Consider the following 25,145-nt stretch of genomic DNA (forward strand, 5'->3'; position numbering starts at 1 on the left):
CGCTTCATACTTCTGTAAATCAGAACAACAGTGTTGGAGTTGCACTTTCAAAGCTACAAATGGCCTCTACACTAGGCATAACGAGCTTGTCCAGTTCTATTGGTGAGGAAGCTTAAGGGGAAAAGTGACATGCTCCCCTCGTGAAACGACAGAGAACAGTGATGTTCTACAAGTTGCATTTCAGTGCAGTAGCCCAGAGACTTTACATTACTTTACATCTGGGTGCAGTGGGAATGGTTCCCAACTGGAAATGCTGAAACAGATGTTCCAACATGTGTACAAGCACTTGTGGTTAAGTGAATATGCAACTGCTAATCCAACTCTGATTATTCATGGAGAACTTCAAAAGGTTCCAAGGTTATACAATGGCCGGATAAGCTCTAACAAGCCTTTTGTGTGTGTGAGGAGTGGCAAATCCCCATCTTTTGCACAAATGGTTTGTCCCATGCCATTCCCAAAATACAATCCAATTCGAGACCACACATACATATGATCGCTGTCCCATGGGCACCTGTGACAACTTGTCCTTGTCCATCGTCCCACCCAATTGTCTCTCCCACTCCTGTAGACCAGACTCCTGGGAATACAATTGTTTCCTCAGGGTAAAACAGGAATCCAATCTACAGATGAGGGAATTGCAGCTGAGTTGTAGGAGCATTTAAAGCAATGCATAACAATAATAATGATGCTAATACATTTCATTTCTTACCTAAATTGAGTTCAGCTTGGAAGATATATTGGTCCAGATTCAGGTAGAAATGAGGGCTCTAAATTTGCACTAGGCTGTTCATATTTTCCCTGAACCATTTGCACATCCTTAGCTGTCAGTTAATGTAGATTTGTTTTCAATGAAATAGCTTCCTTGGTATGCTTGTGGAGTACTATTTAAGGGAGGAGACAGGAATGAGGATGAATTCTTCTGTCACTTTTAGCATCCATCTAAGACACTCCAGTAGAAGCTTTGGGTCCAGCCATGCTTAAGACAAATGGAACACCATGTTCCAAAGACACTGATGCATGTGTGAGATCCAGAACGTTCTGCATCAACATAACCACACACAAGCATGCCAGAAACCAAAGCCTGCCTGTGTGGGGTTTCTCTCTCTCACCACCAACCTTCATTTTGCCACATCTCCCTGGTACCAGACTGCATAATTCTACCCCTGATCACAAAAGCAAACATCCAGATCAGCCAGCGTAGCATGAGTTCATTTCTGAGTATTTATGGGCATGTTTCATGAAGCTGTTTTCTTTTTTCACAAATAAACAGAATGTGAAAGTAAAAAATAACCCTCATTTTAAACTACCAAATTTAACAGAAGGAAGTTAACAAAGCTCTCATTTTCTTCCTTAGTGCACTTTCCAGACAAAATAGCTTGGATGATAGCGAGTGCATTTCAGCCAAGCTATGTCAGGGTGTCATTGTGAATGAAAAAAACACAAACACATTGAACCATAACACATTTCTATTCTAAAAAGGCTGGTTTTACATAATTATATCATTGGTTTGCCAATATCCACATTTAACTCAGCAGCATACTATGGCCCACCCTAACCAAAAGCTATTATTCTCTTTGGAATGAACATATAAAAGCTGTACTGATTTTTCTAGAATTAAGGTAGGAGCCCTCGAAATGGCTGGGGATTAGTGTTACACTCAAATAGCTTTGTTTGTTTGGTTGGTTTACTTTTGTACTGCTGCTTTTAGATAGGATTTTAAGTACATAAACAAAAGTTGCCTGCTTTGTGCAGATGTAACAAGCATTTCCTTCCCTTTCCCCTTAAGAGATCAAATGCATTGTCAAGATAATGCATACAGTCGCCATCAGCCTTGAAAGCCAAATCCTTAAAACCAGTCTTGATTCCAGCACTTCCTTGGGGCACTGCCTAACTGATGGATTCATCCATTTTTTTCCAAAAAAGGAATAGTTTCAAGCATATATAGCTCTGGTACAGATCAGCATTTTTATTTGGTTTAAATATGCTGTATATCAGATTTCTACTCTTTAAAAAAAGAAGTCCTGTAAGTAGTTGATCTCATAAATCAAAATAAATGCATGGCTTCTTGACTCTCTGATCTACTATTCAGCTTTTATTTTTGTTCCATATTTGTTGCTTTTCCTACTGTGCCAAAGCCAAATAGAATTGAACAACTTCTTATGATTAAACAAGAATAAGGAAAAACAACCTTTAGTCTCATCTGGAATTATCAAACGACTGAGTCAAAACATGTTTTCTATTACAGGAATATGGAATAGGTTAGGTTACAATATATATAGGATACAATATAGTTTGTCGTTTAAATCCTACGCATATTTACACCTGTAACCCACAGTTACCACTAGATAAGAAGGAAAACATTATGTCACAAGTTTTGCACCCAGCACTATCTTCAGTCCTCATCTGTAGGAAGGAAAGGTCAGTGGATGAGTATAACAATGGATCCACTAGCCCCTTTCCTCATCCCACACAACAGTGCATAGGGAGCCCCCATGCAGCTGGGCTTTGTGGCATATGTTACTGTGAACCTGCTGCAGAACTAGTTTGCTTTGTTGTGGGCTGAATCTTCCACCACCTATAGAGGAGGTCAGCAAGTATTTGCATTAACACCTCTTTTACCACATTAATATAATTGCTATCACGGTCTCAAGAGTAATTGTTCTGTTATGTGAACATTTATTTTCTTTCAACTTTACTTCCTTCTGTTCCACATTTGACAAATGCAAAGACAATCTAGCAATCAGTGTACCAGGACAGACAAGTAATATAACACTGCTCTAAAGCCAAAATGCTTCTGAAATAAATGTAGTCAAACTTTACTAATTCTGGGTCACTGAGAATGAAAATGATGCTTAAAATTGTTGATTGGCTCTAGTTTTCAAGATATGCTATTGGGTCAGTATATACGACCCTTGACTTGGGAATGGCGGAGGATAAGTGAGTTATAAAGGGAAGGGATCTCAATTTAAACCAAAAATGACTAAAATCTATCTTTGACTGGATCTATGAATAAATCTATGACTGGGTTTGGACAGGACTTGCTTTTTAGGCAAAACAATGAATGATGCAATCTGAAGCTGGTATTGTGTCATACATGATATGAATTGCATCATGTTATTCCTAGAAGTCATGGATGATGCAATCATAACGAAGCTTACATCACTCTGCTGAACAAATTGCCCTATATCAGCTCTAGAAATCATACAGTGTCGTGCTCTCTTATTTGTCAGTGTTTGATTTTGCAAAGGGACACATTTCTGTTTAGCCAAAGTGAGCAGAGATGCCTCGTACTTGTGTGAACAGTGCAGATAACTTCTGCTATGTTTGTGGTGAAGCGACTTTTGCATCACAAAAGTGCAGTATAACCACTATGGTTAAGAAAGCCTATCACCTTTATTTTGGCTGCAAAATTGGAGATCAGGACAAGAGGTGGGCCCCACACATATGCTGCAACACTTGTGCAACAAATCTTCCCAGTGGTTGAACAGGAAAAGGAAATCTATGCCTTTTGCAGTGCCAATGATTTGGAGAGAGCCAACAGATCATACCAGCAATTGTTAAATAGCACATTTTATCTCTGAAGCAGACGACTTCTCAAAAATTGTAGACCAGTGTAATGAGACGTGGGGGGTCTCAGGTCTCAACTAACTTGTTGAGAGTCTTAAGCATTGTTAGAGTTACCTGTAAATACAGGGAAACCTGAAGAAAGGGCCACCTGTAACCTGCAATCACTTTGAAGGCTGAACAAAAATGTATTTGAAACCTTGGGGATACTTTAGTTAGAGACCAACTCTTCCAGGCCACACAATTTTGGTAGTTCATTGAGTGGTGACTTAAGAGAAATTTCATTGTATACAAAATGAGCTGTTGTAACTGGTCTAAGGAGCGAGCCACTTTTGACAAAAAAACTACTTGGGAAGTTTGATTCCCATAGGTCCTTCCTGGAAGAATCTTAATGCCACTGTCTGAAACCATGTTGTGTAAACAGTCTAGACCACAGGATCCAATCAGAGACTATTAATAAGAGGACTGCTTGGGCTTCCTGGATTACATTCACCATAATAGATGGATAAAATGGGGTCTGTTGGAGGAATGAGACATACATCCAGGGATGTGCTGATGCATCAGCAAAGCATCCACCAAGAACAGACTGCAGTTTAGCTGACTGGATGCAAAACTGCTTACTTGGCTGAAGTAAATAACTAAGGTTAAAAGTAGGCATCCCCAGGGTAGAAGTTATCCACTGTGATTAAAAACTGAGTGGCTGAGGAACCAACTTTATCCAACAAACCTTTTGGCCTGTTCAGCCACTTAATTTGCATGTTAAACTTCAATCACATGCAAATTGTCCTAAGGCCTAAAGATATGTTTCTGTACATTAAAGAAAGAGATAGGATTCCAATACCATATACTTTCTCACAGTGCCCTTTTACCTACTGATTTTTGCAGCTGTCTTGTTTATGCCAACTCAGATTACCCCAGATCCAAGAAGGGCTGTTCGTACTGCTCATATTTTCAGGAGTCCGATCAGTTTTCTTGACTCCAGATTAGAACTGACACCATCTAATCAAAGACCACAGCTGTGTGGGTGGATTCTCCAAAAAGATCAAAAGTTGGATCTCTTTTCTGCTTCTCTAGAAAAAAGAGGATGAAGACAAAGTAGGCCTTATCTCCCTTATGGAATCTGGCCCTTTGGCTGCTATATTTGCCTAGAGGAAAGCAACTGGTTGAACAAAGAACTGAAGACTCAGCTGTGAGCAAGGAACTCAGATCCTGTACAAAGAGTTGTACTTCCAGATAATGTAATACGGAAGAATGCTAGGGAAGGCTAAAGTAAAGTCCTGATTAAATAAAGCAATGTCAGGCTTAAAGAAAGAAGAACTGTTCCTTCCAACCAGGTTGGTGTCACAGAGAGCACAATAGACTAAATTAACCTCAGCAAGGTGATTTTTAATCTCTGTTGAGGTAAGAGCAGATGTGCAAAGCTGTATAGAAGACCGAAAGCCATCTTTGGTTCGAGTGCTATCCCAAAGCTTACGGGGTCTTCTGAATTCTCATAAGCTTCCTTATTTACAAGGGAGGACTGTTTTCTGACAATGGCGGACACAGCCATGAGTATTTTTATAGTATGTCATTGCATTAGCGAGTTCTAGCAATGTTTGACTCTGCCAAATACTTAGGAAATGGAGATAAATAGCCACACTATTGCAAATTGATTTGCCAAAAGCCAGGGCTGTGAAAGAGTAAAACATCCAAGGAATAGGAACCAGGAAACCTTCTGTAAAAGTATGTGGATTAAGAATAAAAGCAATAATAAACAATAAAAATGGACCCAAACCCAATTCTCATGTCCTTATTCGGGGAAAACTCCCATTGAAGCCAATGGGACTTTTGCCCAAGAAGGCCAACCTCACAACTGGGCTTTGTGTTAGACACTTGGCCTCCAGACTCAGTCACAGGCCAACAGAAAACTTGAGTTGCTCTTAAATAATTCTATCTGGATGACGCAAGAGGTGTACTGACATGCTCCAGAGCAAGCTGCTTGCAACCCTCAGCCAGAAAGAGAGGCCGTTAAAAGGAAATAAAATCACTATTAAAGTGAGTGTATCATGGTGGGAGCCTTTTTCTTCACAGAAAAAGTTACTGGGGATTTCCAGATGACAGATTTGTGATATCTTAATCTAAAAAGAGAGTAACATATAACTGGTAGACTCCTGGTATTTGCAGAGTGGGTGAGGCATACTTATATTCCTAGACCAGTTGATGTTGGTTAAAATGCTTTTTTCAGATCAAGTTTGATATCATTTAACTTGAAAATAAGTAGGTAGAACTTGGTTTTAACAGATCCATTTTATTCTTTGGCAACTTTTTAAAATGCTACTTTTAGATTGTTGATATATTACAGAATCTATATAATTATATACAACATGAATGACATTTTTTCAAAATAAAGATAATTTAACAATAGCACATTACCACTTAATTATTTAAAAAGCCACAATGAGATCTCCATCCAAACAGCTCAGGATCTGTACATTTAAACAGATCATTTTATGTGCGATACTTGAGATTTATATTTTGTTTTATTCATAGCTAAAAACAAAAATTAACTAATTTTTAATCTTCTAGCTACCTTCTCAATAATCTAGATCATTTATGGGGTAATTTTTATAGTATATGTAAGACACATGAATGAAAGAGCACGGGTACATTTATTATATTTCATAACAGTTTGATTAGATACGGCTACCTCTCAATGTCTTCTTCCCTACAGCAGCATAAATAATTGGCAGCTTAGTAATAGCTCACTCATTAAAAATAGTAAAACTCATGTCACAGAAACAATCCTAGAGCATCAGATACTATATTTATATATTATGTTGAACTCTCAACCAGATTTCAAATGACAAGTTAGAAAATAATCGAATTATTACTTTCTATACACAGATTTTAAACTAGACATAAAGACTAGTTTTGGTTGTCAACAGGGGAATAAAACATTTCTTTTTCTGGAAGATGTTAAAAAAATCTAGTTTTGATCTCTGGTTTAAATCCCCAGTTAATCTAAATATATCCTTTAGCCAAAAAGAAAAAGGAATTCCATATTCACTACAAATAGGCATCTTACCTTACATCTTTTGGTGAACTCCTTTTCTAGAAGCATCCGGCAGGTATTAGAACACAAAAGTACTTTCAGCTAAGCTTGTCTTTACATTTTCTTAAAACTAAACTTCTTTTGCTTTTGTTTTGCTAGAAGAAGCTCTTAGACAAAACATGTGGGCTAAAACAGCAGCAGCCTCCCTGTTCAAGAGATTTCATGGGTATTCACAGGCTTTGCTTCCACTGTCCGAAAGTTAAGTCTGAGCAAGAAAGGCATTTTTCCTGTCCCGGAAATCAGTATAACCAAAACCAATGCTGAGCTAATGAGAAATGTTTCTTCCATGTGTTCTGTTTGGCAGACACTGCAAGTCATATCAAGGAAACACATGATGTTTATAAATACAATATGGCTCATGTTGTCATAACCTCTCAATGACAACAAGAGCACTAGAAAAAGCAGGCAGTACAACAGCAGGAAAAAGGATATTTGTATCATTTAGAAGTTCTGTATCAGATATACATATCTTGGCTTTTTTCCTAAAGAAAATGTTTTATGGTAGAGGGATCAGTAAGGCAGTGTATGGCAACTTATAAACGTACTACGGGTATTCCTAGCATTATCATGCATTCAAACAACTAAGTGTTTAAATATTTGTTCTCAGTTTTAGGAGTTACACTCTAAGCGGATGCCTATATTGCAATCACAGGGTGTGATTACAGTTCAAGTAAACATACCCAGGCTAGCTTTCATTTAGCTAGCTCAGGTCCTGGAGCATGGAAGCTGCAGCAATGTGCACTTCAGCGTGGCTGCACAAGCCTGCCCAGGAATCATTCGCAAGTCTAGTGCGCACTGGAGCACAAGCTGCCGCAGCTTCACTGTTCTGGTACCTGAGCTGCCTCAGCCTGCTCCGAGTAGAAGGGGGCTTCATGCACAGAGCTGCCCCTTTTTAACCCTCCTGCCCGTCCGGTTCCCAGGGGATGCGTCAGTGTCGCCATGCTGGCCCCTTGTCCCCTTTTGCAGTAGTTTGACCTCTCCCCTTCAGCTCCCCCCAGCCATAAAGCACTGTTCCCTTCATTCAGCCAGCCAGACAAATCCCCCTCCCCCCACTAATGGTACGGTGCAATCATTCTGGTACCTGAGCTAGCTCAGTATATCTATACACCTTGTGATTGCAGTATAGACATATCCTAAGACTTACAAAAAATCAGCAAGTGGTCGATAATTTTGGCAACACTTGTATTTTTACTTTTTGCCTTTAATGACATGAAGATTTTTAACTTAAACACAATCCAATGAAACACTGGTAGGAATCTCCCATAATCTGGATGCCTTTGTTTAAAGTATCTGAAGAACTCAAAAGCATGATCTTGCATTTATTACCTCTATGTCTTTCTTAAAAAGATTGTAGAGGATTTTTTTAAACTAAGGACTAGGGGAAAGCTGACAGGTGCAGATGAGCACACGGTGCAGGCAGACACATCTCTTAGGAATTAATTTATTAAAGAGGGAACTCTATATTTTCACAAAGAGGATAGGAAAGAAGTTGGTAAAGTAGAGCTAGGAGCTAGAGAGGGACAGTCATATTTAAATGAAATACTTTTACATGAAGGAAAATAACTGAATATTGACAAAAGGTATAAGTCTAAATACTAATGGGTGAACTACAGTGCCTGTCATTAAATGAGGATTTTGATATAACAGACATCACAGAAACTTGGGGGAATGAGGATAACCAATGGGATGGGTAATACCAGGGTACAATACATATATGTATATATATAACATAGTAGGTTGCACTGATGGGGGAGTGCCACTATATGTCAAAGAAAGCATAGAGTCAAATGAAATAAAAATCTCAAATCAAAATGTGCCATAGAATCTCTATGGATAGAAATTCCATGCTTGAACAATAACAGTACAACAGTAGGAATGTACTAAGGATCACCTACCAAGATGGTGACAGTGATTGTGAAATACTCAGGGAGATTAGAGAGGCTGCAAAGAGAGAAAATGCAATAATGATGGGGGGATTTCAACTATCCCCATGTTGACTGCGTACATGTCACCTCAGGACAGGATGAAGAGATAAAATTTCTTGACACCATAAATAACTGCTTCTTGGAGCAGCTCGTCCTGGAACCCACAAGGGGAGAGGCAATTATTGAGTCAGTCCTAAGTGGAGCACAGGATTTGGTCCAGGATATCAATATAGCTGAACTCCTTGGTATAGCAACCATCATATCATTTAATTTAACACCCTTGTATAGGGACAAATGCCAAAGAAGCCCAGCACAGTAGCATTTAACTTCAAAAAGGGGAGCTGCACAAAAATGAGGAAGCTAGTTAAACAAAAATTAAAAGGAACAGTCACAAGGGTGAAATGCCTGCAAACTGCATGAGGAATATTTAAATCTACTGATAGGCAAAGTAAGAAAAATGTAGCTTGAGAACCTATTAGACTTTGATTTAAGGATACTAACTTTGTATATTTGGACATGTGATGTTGGCTATTTGAGTTTTAATGGCTATAAAGCTTTAACTTTTTGAGTCTCAATGTCGACTGTCATTAAGTAATTATTGTCTGATCCCCTCCATAGTTTTCCATAACTGTGAAAATTTAAATAATAAAAATAGGAAAAAAGCTTTAAAATAAACATCAATATTATCTATCGACATTATAAAAAATAAACATCTGATTCTGCCAATCCTAAGTATAATACAAAAGATGTGTGACAAGACGGTGTTGATTCACATTTCAAAAGTAACAAAGAGTCCTGTGGCACGTTATAGACTAACAGGTGTATTGGAGCATAAGCTTTCATGGGTGAATACCCACTTCGTCAGATGCATGACTCATCTGTTAGTCTATAAGGTGCCACAGGACTCTTTGTTGCTTTTTACAGATCCAGACTAATACGGCTACCCCTCTGATACATTTCAAAAGTAATCTCCTTAAAACAGGACAGGCAATAAACGCTTTATCCCTAGATTTACTGAAACAGATGCTAATGCTAAGCACTGTGTTTACAGTAATTACTCCTTCCTCTCCTCTCATTTTAGTATAGTTAGTTTCAATTTATCGAAGCACCATGGTGAAGGTAGGAAGACTGGAGTGATATCTTTAACACCACCCAACTTCTTCCATATCCTACATCTGTCTGCCTCAATGCAGCTGCAGAACGAATGCATTCTTACTCTTGGGTTCTCCTCTCCACCATATATATTCATGTGATCACATATATAAGCAATAAAACATAAAATCAAGTGCTTCTTTTCTTGCTTCTCAATGCTGCCTCACCAATGTCCTGAACTCTGACTTGAAGGGACTACCTCTCAAATTGAAAAGGGCATCCAAGAGCTGACCAAACCCACTCTGCTGAGCTTGTGAGATCTAACAAAAGCACATCCCCAGGTGAGCTGGCCATAAACCATGAAATAACTATTCTTGGGAGATGTGACGATTTTGAAATGCCACCTCTGGTAAGACACACACTCACAGAACCACCTCCGAGAGTAGAGTGGAACATGGTAAAATAATCATAGAATTGTAGCAACGTAGGGCTGAAAGAGACCTTAAGATGTCCTCTAGTCCAGCCTCCTGCATTGATACAGAGGGAGCCACTTTTATTTTTGAATTATCCCACTGTGGCCAGAGGGAGAGAGTTTAGCCATACTCAATATGTATCTGTGGGCATAATCTCAGTTGTACAGTTCTATATTTTAATGTGAACAATACAAATTTTAACCACTGTTTTTACAGAGAGCCAACGTTTGTATTTGAAACAACTTTATTAGATAGTAAATATCTGACACAGGGCCAAAGAAGTAATCCAGATTGCTGATATTTTGATTTTATGTACACATTAGCAAAACATGTCGGAATACCAGTCCAGCACACAACACTCAAAAAAGTTACATTTAGCCCCCCTTTCAAGTGGGACAATAACAATTTAGGCCTAATGATGTAATGTCAATGCATTATTATTACAATGGTTAACATTACTATAGGCACCGAAAATGTGCCCTGCCCTAGGATATTAATGATATATTTCAGATACATCCGGTTACTGCTCCATAGAAGTCAATAGTATTTCAGGATTCTCAGCACCTTGCAGGAGACACATAGCAATTTATCAGATCAGCCCCCACATGAGCTGCTACCACTCTATATACAGATTTTTAGCGTGCAGTGAGGTGAGTAATCAGATAATTGGATGTTCTGACCCATCAGAGAGATTGTTTTATGATGTTTTAAAATTCAAATATTTAAATAAAATAATTATAGGAGAGGTGGTTGAAAATACCACAGGAAACTGAACGACTGCCACAATTGTACTGAAACAACAATGCTCTATACCATTACAACTGCAAAAGTGCTTAAATATAATCAAACCAAAAAAGCAAAGATCTGTGGCAGATGCAAAAGAAATTGTGAAATCAAGAACCAGATGCACAATTATAAACTAATATTTTTACAGGAGTTCCTCAGAACATTTGACATCTGCTTTGGAGCATGTGTAAGTTACTAAAAACCAAGCAGCACACTTGTTAGTAACTGTATCCTTGTTGAAGGCTTAATATGACTTTATTATTTCCTATATATTATATTTAAACAAAAAAGAAAACAAAGAGAATAAATTTCAGAAGCTTTCTTGGCAAATTCAAAGGCAAAGATTTCACCTTTACAAAGGTTACTACATTTATGGTATTTTTAATAGACACACAAAAATTGATGCGCTTTTCAAAACTGCAAAGCATTTATTAGTATGTTGAGTCTGAGATGGCCATTTATGAAGCACATCAGGAGACAGGGAGCTCAACTGGAAAGCTTTTGAAAATGGGGTTGCGAGTTGCACTACTAATAGAGTAAAGTTAAACCATGCTCTGCTCTGTTGAAAAGAAGAAAGAGTTTGGTGCCCACTAATGAATGAGACTTCAATTTGCGTTCTGAAACAAATTACTAAAACATTGTGCTGTGATTTCAGTTCTTTACTGTGAATGAATGAGAGATCAGAGAGCTGTTAGAGTAAATAGTGACAAGGAATGAAGTAATAGATCAATAAATGAATTAGCAGCATGGATCAGTGTCATCCGCTTGCAGCATGTATGTATTCACACTATATACGTTAATGTAAACATTTCACATAGAAAACAGGAGATAAAATAAAAATGAATATAAATCAACTCTGGCACTTACCCTTATATCTCCATTTACAGTTCTGGATGTATGATTAAATGCATGAGCAGGATCTTTGTTGTAAACTTTAAGGAAAGATCTGTCCTGAATGTTCCTGGAATCAAAAACATCAACAAGGATAGTAGATGAAAGGAGTTTTATTTTAGACATTTCCTTTGCTTGCCCTAAGGATTCAGGCAACAGACAACCACCATCACAATCTTGCTGCAACTGACCAATAAAAAACCCTACTGCTATAAAATAGACAAACAAATAACAAAACCTACTTCAGTTCGCTTTCCCCTGGGAAGTATCGTTCTTTCAGTACAGGTCCACACCCATAAAAATCAGGTGGTACTGAGTTTCTTTCAAGATCCCCGGCACAGAGTGAAAACACTTTGTAAGATAATAAAGCTCCAATATTTACAATGCACCCAAAAGGGCTTAAGTTAATATTTAAATGCTTTATTGTGTACTCTACACAAACACATGAATTTCTGCTATTCTAATGAGCACAAATCAAAAGAAAAATACTCTTTTGAAATTATTCTTGAGGCAAGTGTAACTTACGGTAGTTTGTTCACAAAACTGAAAACATTCCATAGCGATTAAGAACTCATCAGCGAATGTAAAAACAAACTTTCAAGCCTCCAATATTTCATACAGCTTTTTTTTAAATCAAAAAGCACAGCTCTGATAAAAGAAACTACAGAATTTTGATGCAAATTGTTAGAAGAAAACACCAAAAGATTTTTAAGATTAGCACAAAGAGCCTTGTCATTCATGAGTCTTTTTATAAACTGACTCATTCAGACAACAATCAGACGACAGATGTTTTACATTAGTCTCAAAACCTACCTTACAGTAATTTCATAGATTAGAAATCTGCACTGAGTCCTGCTGATTTCTTGTTCTGTACTAATCAGCAACAATCTAATTAACGGCAACAATCTAAACACACTAATGTCCTTTCAAAACTGTGATTCCTTTCAGTTCACACTAGTGATTTCAAGAGAATTTGCACAAAAGACTGAATTTCTTTCCTCCACAAGTTTAGTGGACTGATCTCACTCATTAGGATTATCATTTTAAAAAAATGAAGTGATGTATTCTTGGGCTGGTCTAATTTCTTTCTTTTAAAGTCATATTACAGTCAGCGATTGCTTTGAATCTGTAACTAGTCAGAACTTGCACTGCTGCTGTAGACTTCAAGTAGTCTATTAAAAAAACACATAGCTTAACAGACAGATCAGTCCCATCTGTTTAAGAAATGTATGGTTAATGAGAAGTTTAGAGTTGATGAGAGTTAACTACATGTAGAATGCACAAGAAATACCTATCCTGTAGCAAATTTAGGTTCTTCGTTTATTTATGGCAGCATAAACTCTTTTCTGTCTTACAAATATGGAATTTAAGATAATATCAATATCTAAAAGAGGTGATGGGTCTACGTTTAGTTAGTGAATAATTCGGGAACAATGTTTACTGTCTGTAAAATTAAATAATATTCAGTGCCAACAGTACAGATGTTACATATAAGGTAAGGACAAAATTCTGCTCAGAGATCTGCATGAAGAATCTAAACTACAGAATTCTGCTCTCCATATTGACACAGAATGATTCTTTGTTAATGTATTTTTCAATGCAAGGAAAGTTCTCTCATTTTTCAGTTCACTCGTAGCTCACAAATGATGATGCGATAAACAGAGGCAAGGTGGGTGAGATAATAACTTTAATTGGACCAAACTTAATCTACTCTTTTTTCTATCTCTAAAATGATGGTTGAGAGAGTTTACTCAACTAATGTCAAGTTTGGTTTAAAAATAATCTCCATAGCTATCTTATAGAAATATGACAGCTTGAAGTAAAGCAACATTGTAAAATACAGGGCATTTGATCTCTGAAGTGAATTGTATTTCGCACCATATCACCTCAAACTTTTCTGATAACAGGTATACATTTGTGTATTTTTTTATTTGCACATCTGTTTTACATTCACTATTTGACAGTGTTAGAACTGAACACTTTTCCTTCAGTCCCTCTTTCTCTTCTGCTTCGCTCTTGTGATTTTGCGTCTGTTCTGATATTTATCATATACTACCTTACGAACAGTCTGGTATAAATATATGCCATATATCCCTGAACTATTTTTCACACCATAACAAATCTGTGGCCAGCCACATGGTTGTAACTGCTGTGCACGTAGGCCACTGGGAACTTCTTGGTGGTTATGGGTTAACATTCCAATCCTTCTGCTCCAAAAGCACAAATACCAATTGGTGTCAGAAGTTCAGGGCTTAAGAAACATGGTTGAGCAGCTCTGATACCATCCAGCAGAGGACATGCACATACACACACACAAACCAGATCTTTACAATATTCTAGTATGCAGTATTGGCTGAGTTCAGAAGTATTTTTAATTATTATTATTAATTATTTGTATTAATGTAGCACCTAGGACCAGTGGCAGGTATCCAGTTGCCCAGTCCTGATGGAAGCTAGCGCAGCAGTGGGTACACTCCAGCCTCTGCCACTTGTGTAACGGATTGTATGCTGGTGGTAGATGATAAATAGTGGAGCTCTGCTCCATGACACTCCCTCCCTCCATGACACTCCCTCCAGCCCCAAAACACCTATGACACTTTCCCCCACCCCACTTTACATCAGACTTTCTGTCAGTAGAGACAGGGATCTGTTTTAAGGCCATTTTGTGAATTATTTTATGTTTAATATTTCAAATATACCTGTTTTGGTAAAAACACAATAAAATATTAATTGTAAAAGCTAACCAAACTTATCTGTATTGCATGAATATTTAAATAAAGTATATCATACATATACGGCTTGTGCAACAGATGTGGTACATATAGCTTAAGGCATGTGTCAAACTGTGAAAACGCCAAATTACTCAGACACCACTGAATTTGCCTCAATGTGTCAGACCTGATATTTGTTAGATATTTATCAGCTTAACTCTTTTTCACGCTATTGATGCACTGTTTACCTACCTTACATCATTTAGTTCATAGTATATGTTTCTGCTCTCGTCCTTGATGTAAATGGCAACGCTGGGAGACTCCAGCATTTTCATTGTCAGCTGCTGGGGGAAGGCACTTACGAAGAGGGCACGAATCGTGTCTGTGCTTGTAATTTCATTCGGCATCCTTAACTGTTTTGTTTCATCACCATATTGAAGATATAAAACTCCTAAAAGCAAAATACAATTGAAGATTTTTTTAAAAAAAATGCCTGGAATAAAGCTAGACTCCAAAGTCCACATGGAACACACATCAAATATTTAATTCTATACTAGAATAAGCAAAGCTAGATGCTTCACACACACCATACTTTTTCACTACAATACTGGAATGAAGAATAAAAACGGTCTCATGGATATTGATTATTTGTTTCTATACCACAGAGTTTTCCCAGAGCAACATGTTATTGCAGGGAATCTATTTTTACTGTTCTTTAGTTAGATCAAAAGTTTACATTAAAAGAGCTAATTTAAAAATAATACTAAAATGAACCCATACTACAAGGAAGGTGCAAGTAAATAATGGGAAATTTTTTGTCAGCCGAGGGAAAAATTAATCCTTGTATCACTTAGGTTCTTTTAAGCATAAACTCTTTGCTTTAACTTCACACTTACTCAACATGGGTTTGATTTTCAAACCAGCTCCCCATTTCTGCAAGCATAATTTTGTGCCCACAATTGATTTATCAGCAATTTATTTATTTATAAAATTGTAGGTGAAATTCATAGTAGGAACAAAGCTGAAGTCACTAAAAAGCAGATCTAGCCTGAATATCAGACACTTTAATTTCTAGTGTTTCTGTGTAAAATGGTTTGCAACCTTAATAGTAATCTCCAATACATCACGGTATAGTATAATAGAGGGGGGCGGAAAAAAAGAATCTGAGTCACATATAGATAGATTTATAGATTTTAAAGCCAAAAAGGATCATTCCGATAATCTAGTTTGGCTTTCTAGATTGGCACAGACCAACAAACCTCCCCCAGCAATTTCTGCATTAAGCCTATAACTTTTGGTTGAGCTTCAGTACATCTTTTAGAAAGGTATCTAGTCTTGATTTAAACACTTCAAGTGATGGAGAACTATCATACGTAGGTAAATTGTTCCAACAGTTATTTACCATCATTGTTAACATTTTGCACTTTATTTCTAGTCTCAGTTTGTCTCGCTTCAGCTTCCAACCAGTGGATTTTGTTATGTCTTTTTCTGCTAGATTAAAGAGCCATCTACTATCAGAAATCTCTTTCCTTATGTACGTACTTGGGGACCATGATCAAGTCACCTCTTAAACTTATCCTGGATAAACTAAATAGATTGAGCTTCTTAAGTATCAGAGGGGTAGCCGTGTTAGTCTGAATCTGTAAAAAGCAACAGAGGGTCCTGTGGCACCTTTAAGACTAACAGAAGTATTGGGAGCATAAGCTTTCGTGGGTAAGAACCTCACTTCTTCAGATGCAAGTCTGTTAGTCTTAAAGGTGCCACAGGACCCTCTGAGCTTCTTAAGTCTCTCAGTACTAGGCATGGTTTCCAGACCTATTTTTCTTCTAGTCAAAAGTAATTGTCAATATTTTGCACTTATATGCTGCAGTGCCTTTCATCAAAGGATCTCAAAACAAACAGACTTTAATTAATTACCGGTATGTCCAACAATATTCCCCTGAGGTAGGCAAGTATTATATTATATTCATTTTACAGATGGGCAAATGGAAACACAGAGAGCGTCCTCCCCTTATGGATTCTCTCATTTTCTCCCATTGACCTTGCTCACTAGGGGTGAGATTCTCACTCCAACACCATCCCCTTTCTGATAGAGTGACATAAAAGGGCATAAAAATCCTTGAATCTGGCCAGGGGAGAATTCCCCCAGTGTAGGAACTGAGGAAGACAGCCACAGACTATCCTGCAAGACCTGGCATCTGAGCCATGGGAAGGACATGTTGGCGGTGGTGCCACAGCCTGCCTATAGGCATCTGAGGACAGGCTGACATGATGTTAGAGAGCCCTGAGGGGCTACCTAAGTTACACCAGTGGCCTCTTCAGCCCCCAGAGAAGCTCTGAATCAGGAGGGCACAAAGGTACTTGAAGAGAAGAGAATGACAGATCTGCTCAAGTGTGACTATGTTGCTCTTTCTTGGTTAGTCCTCAGAGGATATAAACCACAATATTAGCAACTCATTTTCTTCTTTAAGTCAGCTGTTTTTTTGGTAAGGGAACAGAAATGCCTAAACATTATCCTTACTGATGATCATGCAGTCTCTGGGGCTACAGCACAAATTACAAAACCCATTTAGATCGTGATATATTGGTTTAAAGTCAAAATTGGTTATACCACCAATGATGGCGTGGTGGAAGGGTTTTATTTTGTATATTCATGAGCTATCACCAGTGACTAAAAGTTTGTGCTAAAGTCCTGGGACATGAAGCCATTTACTGAAAAATATAGAAGACATATTAATCTAAGATGAGTTTTCTTTATCCTCAGCTCTTAGTATTTTTCTCACTATGTTGCCCATAATTGCGGTAAATGAATGAATGCACATTTTGGCAGGTGTTCCTACAATCAGTGAGCAGATAATTGTACCTACAGCAAGAGAAGGCAGAACATGTTAATTTTTATGCATATTAATCAGACTCCTCAACACCAGCTAACCTTTATTTAATATTAGGCTGCTTTTAAAATGACACTGTCAATACCTTTTCTATAGTATTATGAATGGATGATATTGTTATAAGCTGGGTTAAACCTTGTTATGGGTTGAATTACAGGCTCATTGAAAATGAGGTGTGAACACGTCCTTCAATTAAGATAGGTGTAAGACACAATTAAGGGGCCATACCTAAAACATTGACATAATCTAGTCTGCCCAGTAACTAGCAACACATGGGTGGATGGTTCCACTGGGCATTGTTCTGATCAGATGTGCTTGTGGCATAGGTGCTGGAAGTAGGGGAGCGGGGGTGGGGTGGAAGAAGGTGCTGCAGCATCCCCTGGCTTGAAGTGGTTTCCATCATATACAAGGTTTACAGTTTGATTCAATGGCTCTCAGCATCCCCAGTATACAAATTGTTCCAGCGCCACTGGCGTGTGGGGAAAAAGTCTAGCTGGAGGGGACAGACAAGAAACAGAGAAGCTCAAAAGCAACAAGAAAGCCAAGCAGTAGCCTGTAACCACAGCATGCCCCTGAAAAAAGCCTAGAAAAAGGTTCTGGGTCAGGGTTGCTGGCTAAGGGAAGATTGTGCCTGTAAACTAAGAAACGACTCCTTTTGTTTCTGGTTCCACCTGTGTTTGGAGAAGCAGGACATTGTACATTCCTTGTAAATGAATAAGATTGCATCCAAGAAAATACCAGACTCCATCATCAGTTTCTACTTCCAGCTGAAACATCCCCAGGGTTCTGAAATTGACTAGCTGCTCAGGTCAAAAAGGGGTAACAATATCGTCCTGTGTCATTAAGGTTGCACTCAGATTCCATTACATACTCTATTTTTAACCTTTTACTTTGGCAGGCAAAACTGAATTGACCCCAAAATTGCCAGATTTACTCCAAAGATTTAGGAGAATTTTTCTGAAAGTTTATTTTTTTTAAAATGGCCTATATCTCAAAAACTGTTAAGTGAATTTTCTTTACTCTGAATTGAAATTATGATTTTTTTTTTAAAAATCCTTGAGAACTCATGTAGTAGATATATTTGAAGAAAATAAGCTGTAATTAATCAACTTTTTAATAACTATATGTAACCCCCATATTCACTGTTCTTAAGCAAACAAAAAGTTTTTGCATGTGATTATTTTCAGAGTATACGAGAATTTTTCTTTGAAGGTCTTGTTCAAAATATTTTTCAGTTGACAAAAGAAGCTTAAAATGACACTTTAAAAGTGATATATTGATGCCATTTTTACAAAAACTCAGTAAACAGACAAAAAATTCTGTTAACTTTAAACTAAGTTTGCTACTATGTATGAATATCAAGAAATGTTAGTTTAAAACAAAACAAAAAAACCCTTTAGGGGTTAAAGGGTTTGGAACATTCCCAAACAGCCTTAACTCTGCCCTTCCTCATGCACCCATAACCTATACATCAGAAACTCACAGTTGTTTTAATATAGATTTTCCAAATAAACTTGTATCTAATCTGGAATGATTGTGCCTTAAACTTATTAGCATGGGAAAGAACATTTTCAAAGGCATTACGGTAAATTCTCCTTCTCCTATTCTCCCTTATATTACATACTTTTTTAAAGCCCCTGCCTTTTCCAGTGAGTTGCCTGATCCATGTCATAATATAGCAGTACTTTAGGGTGTTTCCTGTTTGAGAAAAGTAGCTGTTCATTTCGAAAAATCCTGTTTCAGCATGATAGAAGAAAAAGGGACTTTCAGATCCATTATTTTAAATCATCCACCTTGTTCCACACACGTATCTCGTCAGGCTGAAACTGGGACAACTGGCAACATCCTAATGCCCAGCTTGAGGGAAGCAGCTCCACCCCTAGAGTCATTTCTTATTGTCAACTAATACATTACTCACATTAAAACTACAGCAAGAGGAAATAGTGTCTAACCCTGGTGCAGCTCTCATTAGAACAACAGCATAGCTGCCAGCAAAGCTGATGGAAAGGGAGCCAAAGGAAACGAATACTAACGTTTTCATGCATCCTAATGCTCCTCCTGCACTTACTCTTCTGTCCCAACAGATTCCCCAGGAAGATTAAGCTTGTGCTGAGTTTTTACAAACACAAAACAAACAAGACAATAACGCAGCATGTAATAGGCTTAACTTCAGGAGGACAGGTAACAGAATAATGAAGGCTATAGTATATAGCGCATCTGAAAGTAGTAACTCGAGTCAAACAATGCTACTGCTGCTAATTCTAGGCATGTCTATAGCACCTTCAGTCTTAGACCTTGTCTACATTTATAGACAAACTATACTGGCAAACCCTCCTAGTGTAGACGTAGTTTATACTAGCAAAAAAGTCCTTTTGCCAGTACAGTTTATACTAGTTTCCTAAGTGAAATAAAGCTATACTGGCAAAAAGGCCTTTTTTGCCAGTTTAACTGTGATTACAGTAGGGCTTTTGCTGGCTCAACTATGTCAGCAAAAAAATCACGCCCCTAAACAACACAGAATATGCTAGCAAAACTTTTAATTGTAGACCAGGCCTTAGGTTTCTTAAAGCATTTTACAAACATTATTTCATTAAAGCTTCATTAACAACGTTCCTGGGAGGTAGGAAAGTGCAATTTACAGATGGGAAAACTGAAGAACAAAGAGATGAAGTGATTTGTCCAAGGACACAAAGAACAACTATGGAAAAGCTAGAAGTAGAAACCAGGTCTCCTGATTGCCCTGTGGTCTAAGCACAAGACTCTCCTTTCTCCACATATAGATCTCTACAAACAAATGAGATCCTAATTCTGCTTTTCCTTCTAAGAAGGTTCAGTTAGAAAAAGTTCATCCTCTATCTCAGGGTTGGTCTACACACAAGTTTTCACAAGCTTAATTTAAGATGTGCCAGCAAACTGGTTTTAATAAACCAGTGTTAGATGAGACTTCAGGGTAAGGCCATTCTTATATGCAAGATAACCAGGTTTAAACCAGTGTAAAGGTATCCACAAACAAAGCTGTAAATCAATTTAATACCACAATTTTAGTGAAACCAGCACAACTTCGTGCATAGACCATGCATCATCAGGGTTCCAGATCTCTCTCTCTCTCTCTCTCTCTAAGAAAGAAATGGCTGCTACTCTGAAATGTGCATACAGTTGAACCTAGACAAATTTAAAATGGAAATAAGGTGTAGATTTTTGACTGTGAAGATAATTACCCATTGGAACAATTTACCATCACTGATAATTTTCAAATCAAGATTGGATGTTTTTCTAAAATACATGCTCTAGGAATTATTTTGAGGGAGGTCTATGGCCTGTGTTACACAGGAGGTCAGATAATCACAATGGTCCCTTCTGGCCTTGGAATCTATGAAGCAGTGGAGAAAAACAAGTTAAAACATTTGATAAACCGTTTAAGAATAATTAATACCTATATAGTAATGTCAACTTCAAAGCACTTTACAAACATTAGATAATCCTCACAATATTAATTTAAAGTCAGTAAGTACTATTATCCCCATTATACAGAAGGGGAAATTGACGCAGAAGGGTTAACCAACACTACAGAGGGAGCCACAGCTAAAACTGGAACTAGAACTCAGGAATTCCTGTTTCCATTAAATCACATCTCTGCCTATTTCACTAAATCACTGTGTAGTCAGAACACTTTCTAAGGCTACATTCTGATACCCTGCCTGACGTGGAGCAGCAGCTTACTCCACAAGTGGTCTCATTGACATCATTGTAACAACTATTTAATATCAATAAGGGTGTCGAATCTGGCCCAAAGTGAATATTGGAATATTGATACTAATGCCCCCCAACAAACAGATCAAATTTCGCCATGAATGTTATCTGAGACAAATATAGTATAGTATTTAAGGGTGTAACAGAGGTCAGAACCCACATTGTTCTTCTTAGACATGTATCAGACAAATAGAGATAACACACATTGGTGTCCTTATCAGTGAATTCTGCAGACACACACATAACTTTGCTATGGCAACACTTCTTGTAATGGAGAAGAAATTCCTTAGTATGCAGTTGTTACTATCCCCACACTCAACACTAGCCTTTCCAGCTATACAACACATTCTTTCAGAACTAGTCTGAGGTCATTGCCATCATCCTTGTGGTATTTCTAGCCTGAAGCCCTAGCCTATTTCCTTTAGCTAGTCTCTGCTGATAATATCTATTCTCTAAATTTAAAAAGGGGTCTCTTAATATTCTTAACTATCTTCACAGAATCACAGAATCAACGGGCATAACCTGTGGCATGAAATAAAACTAAAAGTATATGTTTAATTTAATTTTCTTTCTACCAGGATAGCCTGAACAGTTTTGTTCAAGCTTCTCCAGCTATTTGGTAGTGTTTTTCAGTAAATGTAAAACAAGTGTTGGGTTTAGTTCCTTAAATCTACATACTGCTAATCTGTTCACACCTGTTATTTACTGAGACTAGCTGTAATAGGTCTGTTTCATCATGAAAAGAATACACAGGAAATCCTAGGGTTATATATTATTTCTACCAGTGTATCCCATGAAGTTGGGATGCATATTCCATGCACCACTCAAATAGGAAAGATTGTAGAGTTTTACAAGTGCCTACTGCAAATGGATGAGTTTAGCCTGGATCACAGAAAATAAATTAAAATGAAATACTAGTTCTTTTGCTTAGAGAAGAACTGATGACAAGCCAGGTGGTCACAACTAAAACTTATGATGCTTAAACTATCATCTTTTTATATTTGAAAGTTCACAATTCAGTTAGATGAATGGGGCAGTTCATGCTTCTCAAAACTATTGTTTCAGGCGGTCAGATTTTGGGCAATGCTGCTTCAGTTTACTCAGCAAAGTCTACAGTATCAAGGAATACAGAGGGTTCTGCTTATCAATATAAAGGACAAATATCCACGGTAATACTTTTAGATCTTGTGTCAGCCTTCAGCACCATTAGTGATAAGGTGCTGCTGACCCATAAGACCTGGCATGGGACTGGGCCGCACAACTGCAATGCAGTTTAGCTGGGACTGACTGGGAATGCCACATGTAGGTTTCAACCAGTTCAGCATTCAGCAGCCCATCTTCTGAGTGTGACAGATTAACAAGAGCATATTACTTAGGGGCTAAGCATATTACAATGGGTCCCTGATGCCAGATATGATTCAAGGACTTGTTAACTAATTTTTAAAACACTTTATGCTCTAGTTACTGGTCTGGCTACCAGTGAGAGACCATCCTTCACTCTGCATTTTACTGCAGAAGCGGCTATGAGCAGGGATATTAAAGCTGAGGGACCCTCAGACCCAAATTCTTCGGGGCTTGCAACAGGTATTGCTTGGGGATAAGGAGCAGTAGGGAGTTCAATAACCAAGGGGCTCTCTCAGTCATGGTAAGTTCCAACTTTTCCACATTAACACCTTTGGACCACTGTGCTAGACTTGCCACTTGATATTAAACATGGAAGAGGGATTTACACATATGATGGAAGGCAGGATTTGGCCTATTTGTATTGTTTTTCAGTGGTTATCCATAAATAATTTGCCAATTTTACTGTACAGATGTGGATAGAGCACTGGACTGGAAGTCAAAAGACTTGGGTTCTAATTCAGACTCTGCTACTGACCAGCAGTTCAACCTTGTACTAGTCACTCCACTGTCTCCGTGCTCGTGTTTCCACCCACCCTCCCCTCACCATGCATTTTGGTCTTGTTTGTTTAGATCACAAGCTCTTCAGAGCAGCAACTGTCTCTCACTACATGTTCATATATTACCTAGCACAATGGGGCCTGGATTTTGGTCAGGATCCCTTGGCACTTCTGTAATACAAATAAATAACAATAATGAAAAAGTCTTGCTCAAGAAAAACAGCAGGGGAAATAAACAGTCCCAGAAATGTGCCTATGTAGCTACATTTCAAGCTAAACCTGTCTCCAAAGGCACACTCTGGCTCGGGGGCCTGATGCGCCCCTCCATTTCAGCTGTTTTACATCAGTGCAACTGCACTGAAGCCATTTCACACTTACACTGACACAAACTGTTGTACCGAAGAGGAGATTCAGCCCCGTATCATTTGACTCACAGTATGCACTGAGCCTATCATATAACGTTTTGCAGCACAATATGTATGTGCTGAGGCAGTAATGCTAGAAAGGATTCTGGCTCTCTGGAACAATTTTTTTATTCCTCAGGTGCACACAAGAGATATCCGCTCACACATAAAGGAAGAATGGATTAAGTAAACAACACATGTGATTACCCAGCTTCTCTTGGGAAGGTGTACATTTCACACTTCCCCTGGGTATAGTCCAAGAAAATGTGTAAGTACAGTAAATGAAGCATGAAAGCTTTTATGGACTAGCATATATAGATATGGTTGTTTATCTCGCTTTGTTTTTTCTGCTGCAAAATGTTTCAAGTAAGATAAAATATTTCTTTAGAAGCCCAATAAATTTCAGTCATGATTTTAAACTAAGGAAGGAGATGAAGTCTAGAAAGAACTGACCAGAAAAACTAGAGTTACCTTAGGATATTTTCATTTCCTAGGATTCCTGTTTCAACCCCATAATTGAAACTGGTTGTTTCAGGCTGTTTTTCCTGCAGAACTGCCAGCCAACTCTAATTTTTCTGACTACGACAGCAAATAAGTACATGTTCATTTTTGCATGTTGATGTGCTTTTCATGCATTACAGAGTCAATAGACAGGACAGGGGGAAATGATTTGAGAGGATTAACTACATTAAAGCCATACACAGTCCTTAAATTGAGATGCAATTCCCAACATCTTCCAGGGGAGTTCCTCCCTATGGTTCACCAGCTATATGATATATGGCCTAAAGGCAGTGGTGGATTAAACCTAGAGGCCAAATCCAAAACCCAGTAAATCACCGGGATTTGAATCAGGTCCTAAATGGGGCTGGATCCAATTTTAGCAGAAAAACCTCTAAAAACAAATCAAGGGCCTCCTCCCCAGAATGACTAGTGAATGCTAAGTAACAATTTATTAACAGCCATATCATTTTTTATTTTAAAATGTTATAGAAACCTGACAACATACATTACACACACACACACACACACACACACAAAGCTAATCCCACACATAAAAGTACATAATCCCAGTTAATCACATAGGGTAGAGCACTAAACAGAATCAGGAGACCTGGGGTCTATTCCCAGCTACACCACTGGTCTTCTGGGAGACTTCAGGCAAGTCACTTCCCACTCTTTGTTCCAGTTTCCCCATCTGTAAAATGGGGATAATGATACTGACCTGCTTTGTAAAAAGCTTTGACACCTATTGATGAAATGCACTACTGGTGGGTAGGCTAGGTATTATTCAATTAGTTATTAATTATTATTGTGTCTGAATTATGTGGCAGTGAAATCTTTACTCAAACCATTGAAATCTGTCTGTCTGTAGTGAAGTAGAGAGTCATGAGATAAATCATCAGGGAAGAGTTTAGAAGTCCAGATCCCCACTGTGCCAATACTTAAGCATGCGTTTAATGCTACTCTTGTGAGAAGTCCCACTGAAGCCAACTGAAGCTTAAGTATTGGCAGGATCAGCCAGTTTCTGCTTAAAATCATTGCTGATAAAGTCAATGGACTACTTAGGTGAGCAGGCATAAACAGACCTCTCACAGTAGGATTATTGTGTTATAAGTCAAAATACGTCTAAGGGTCACCCTGTCACAAAACCACTGACCAAGATTTA

General features: G+C 38.0%; 1 protein-coding gene across 42 annotated transcripts in view; it reads right to left on the reverse strand.

Moving 5' to 3' along the window:
* Window positions 1-25,145, reverse strand: part of KIAA1217 (KIAA1217 ortholog) — a 517,243-nt gene that overhangs the window by 82,512 nt on the left and 409,586 nt on the right. For 36 of the 42 annotated variants that reach the window (XR_256476.4, XR_256475.4, XR_010599123.1 and 33 more), the window contains 2 exons: window positions 14,786-14,984; window positions 11,799-11,892 (listed from right to left, as the gene is read on the reverse strand). Coding sequence is in view for 36 of the 42 variants with exons in the window: in XM_065586890.1 (XP_065442962.1) it covers window positions 11,799-11,892; window positions 14,786-14,984 (293 nt within the window). In the remaining 6 variants the exon portion in view is untranslated. Of the gene's footprint in view, window positions 1-6,628; window positions 6,969-11,798; window positions 11,893-14,785; window positions 14,985-25,145 lie in introns of those variants that run through there. The other 6 variants (XR_010599124.1, XM_065586903.1, XM_065586895.1 and 3 more) reach the window with 4 other exon arrangements.

The sequence above is a fragment of the Chrysemys picta genome, chromosome 2 (assembly GCF_011386835.1).
Source record: "Chrysemys picta bellii isolate R12L10 chromosome 2, ASM1138683v2, whole genome shotgun sequence".
NCBI lineage: Eukaryota > Metazoa > Chordata > Testudines > Emydidae > Chrysemys > Chrysemys picta.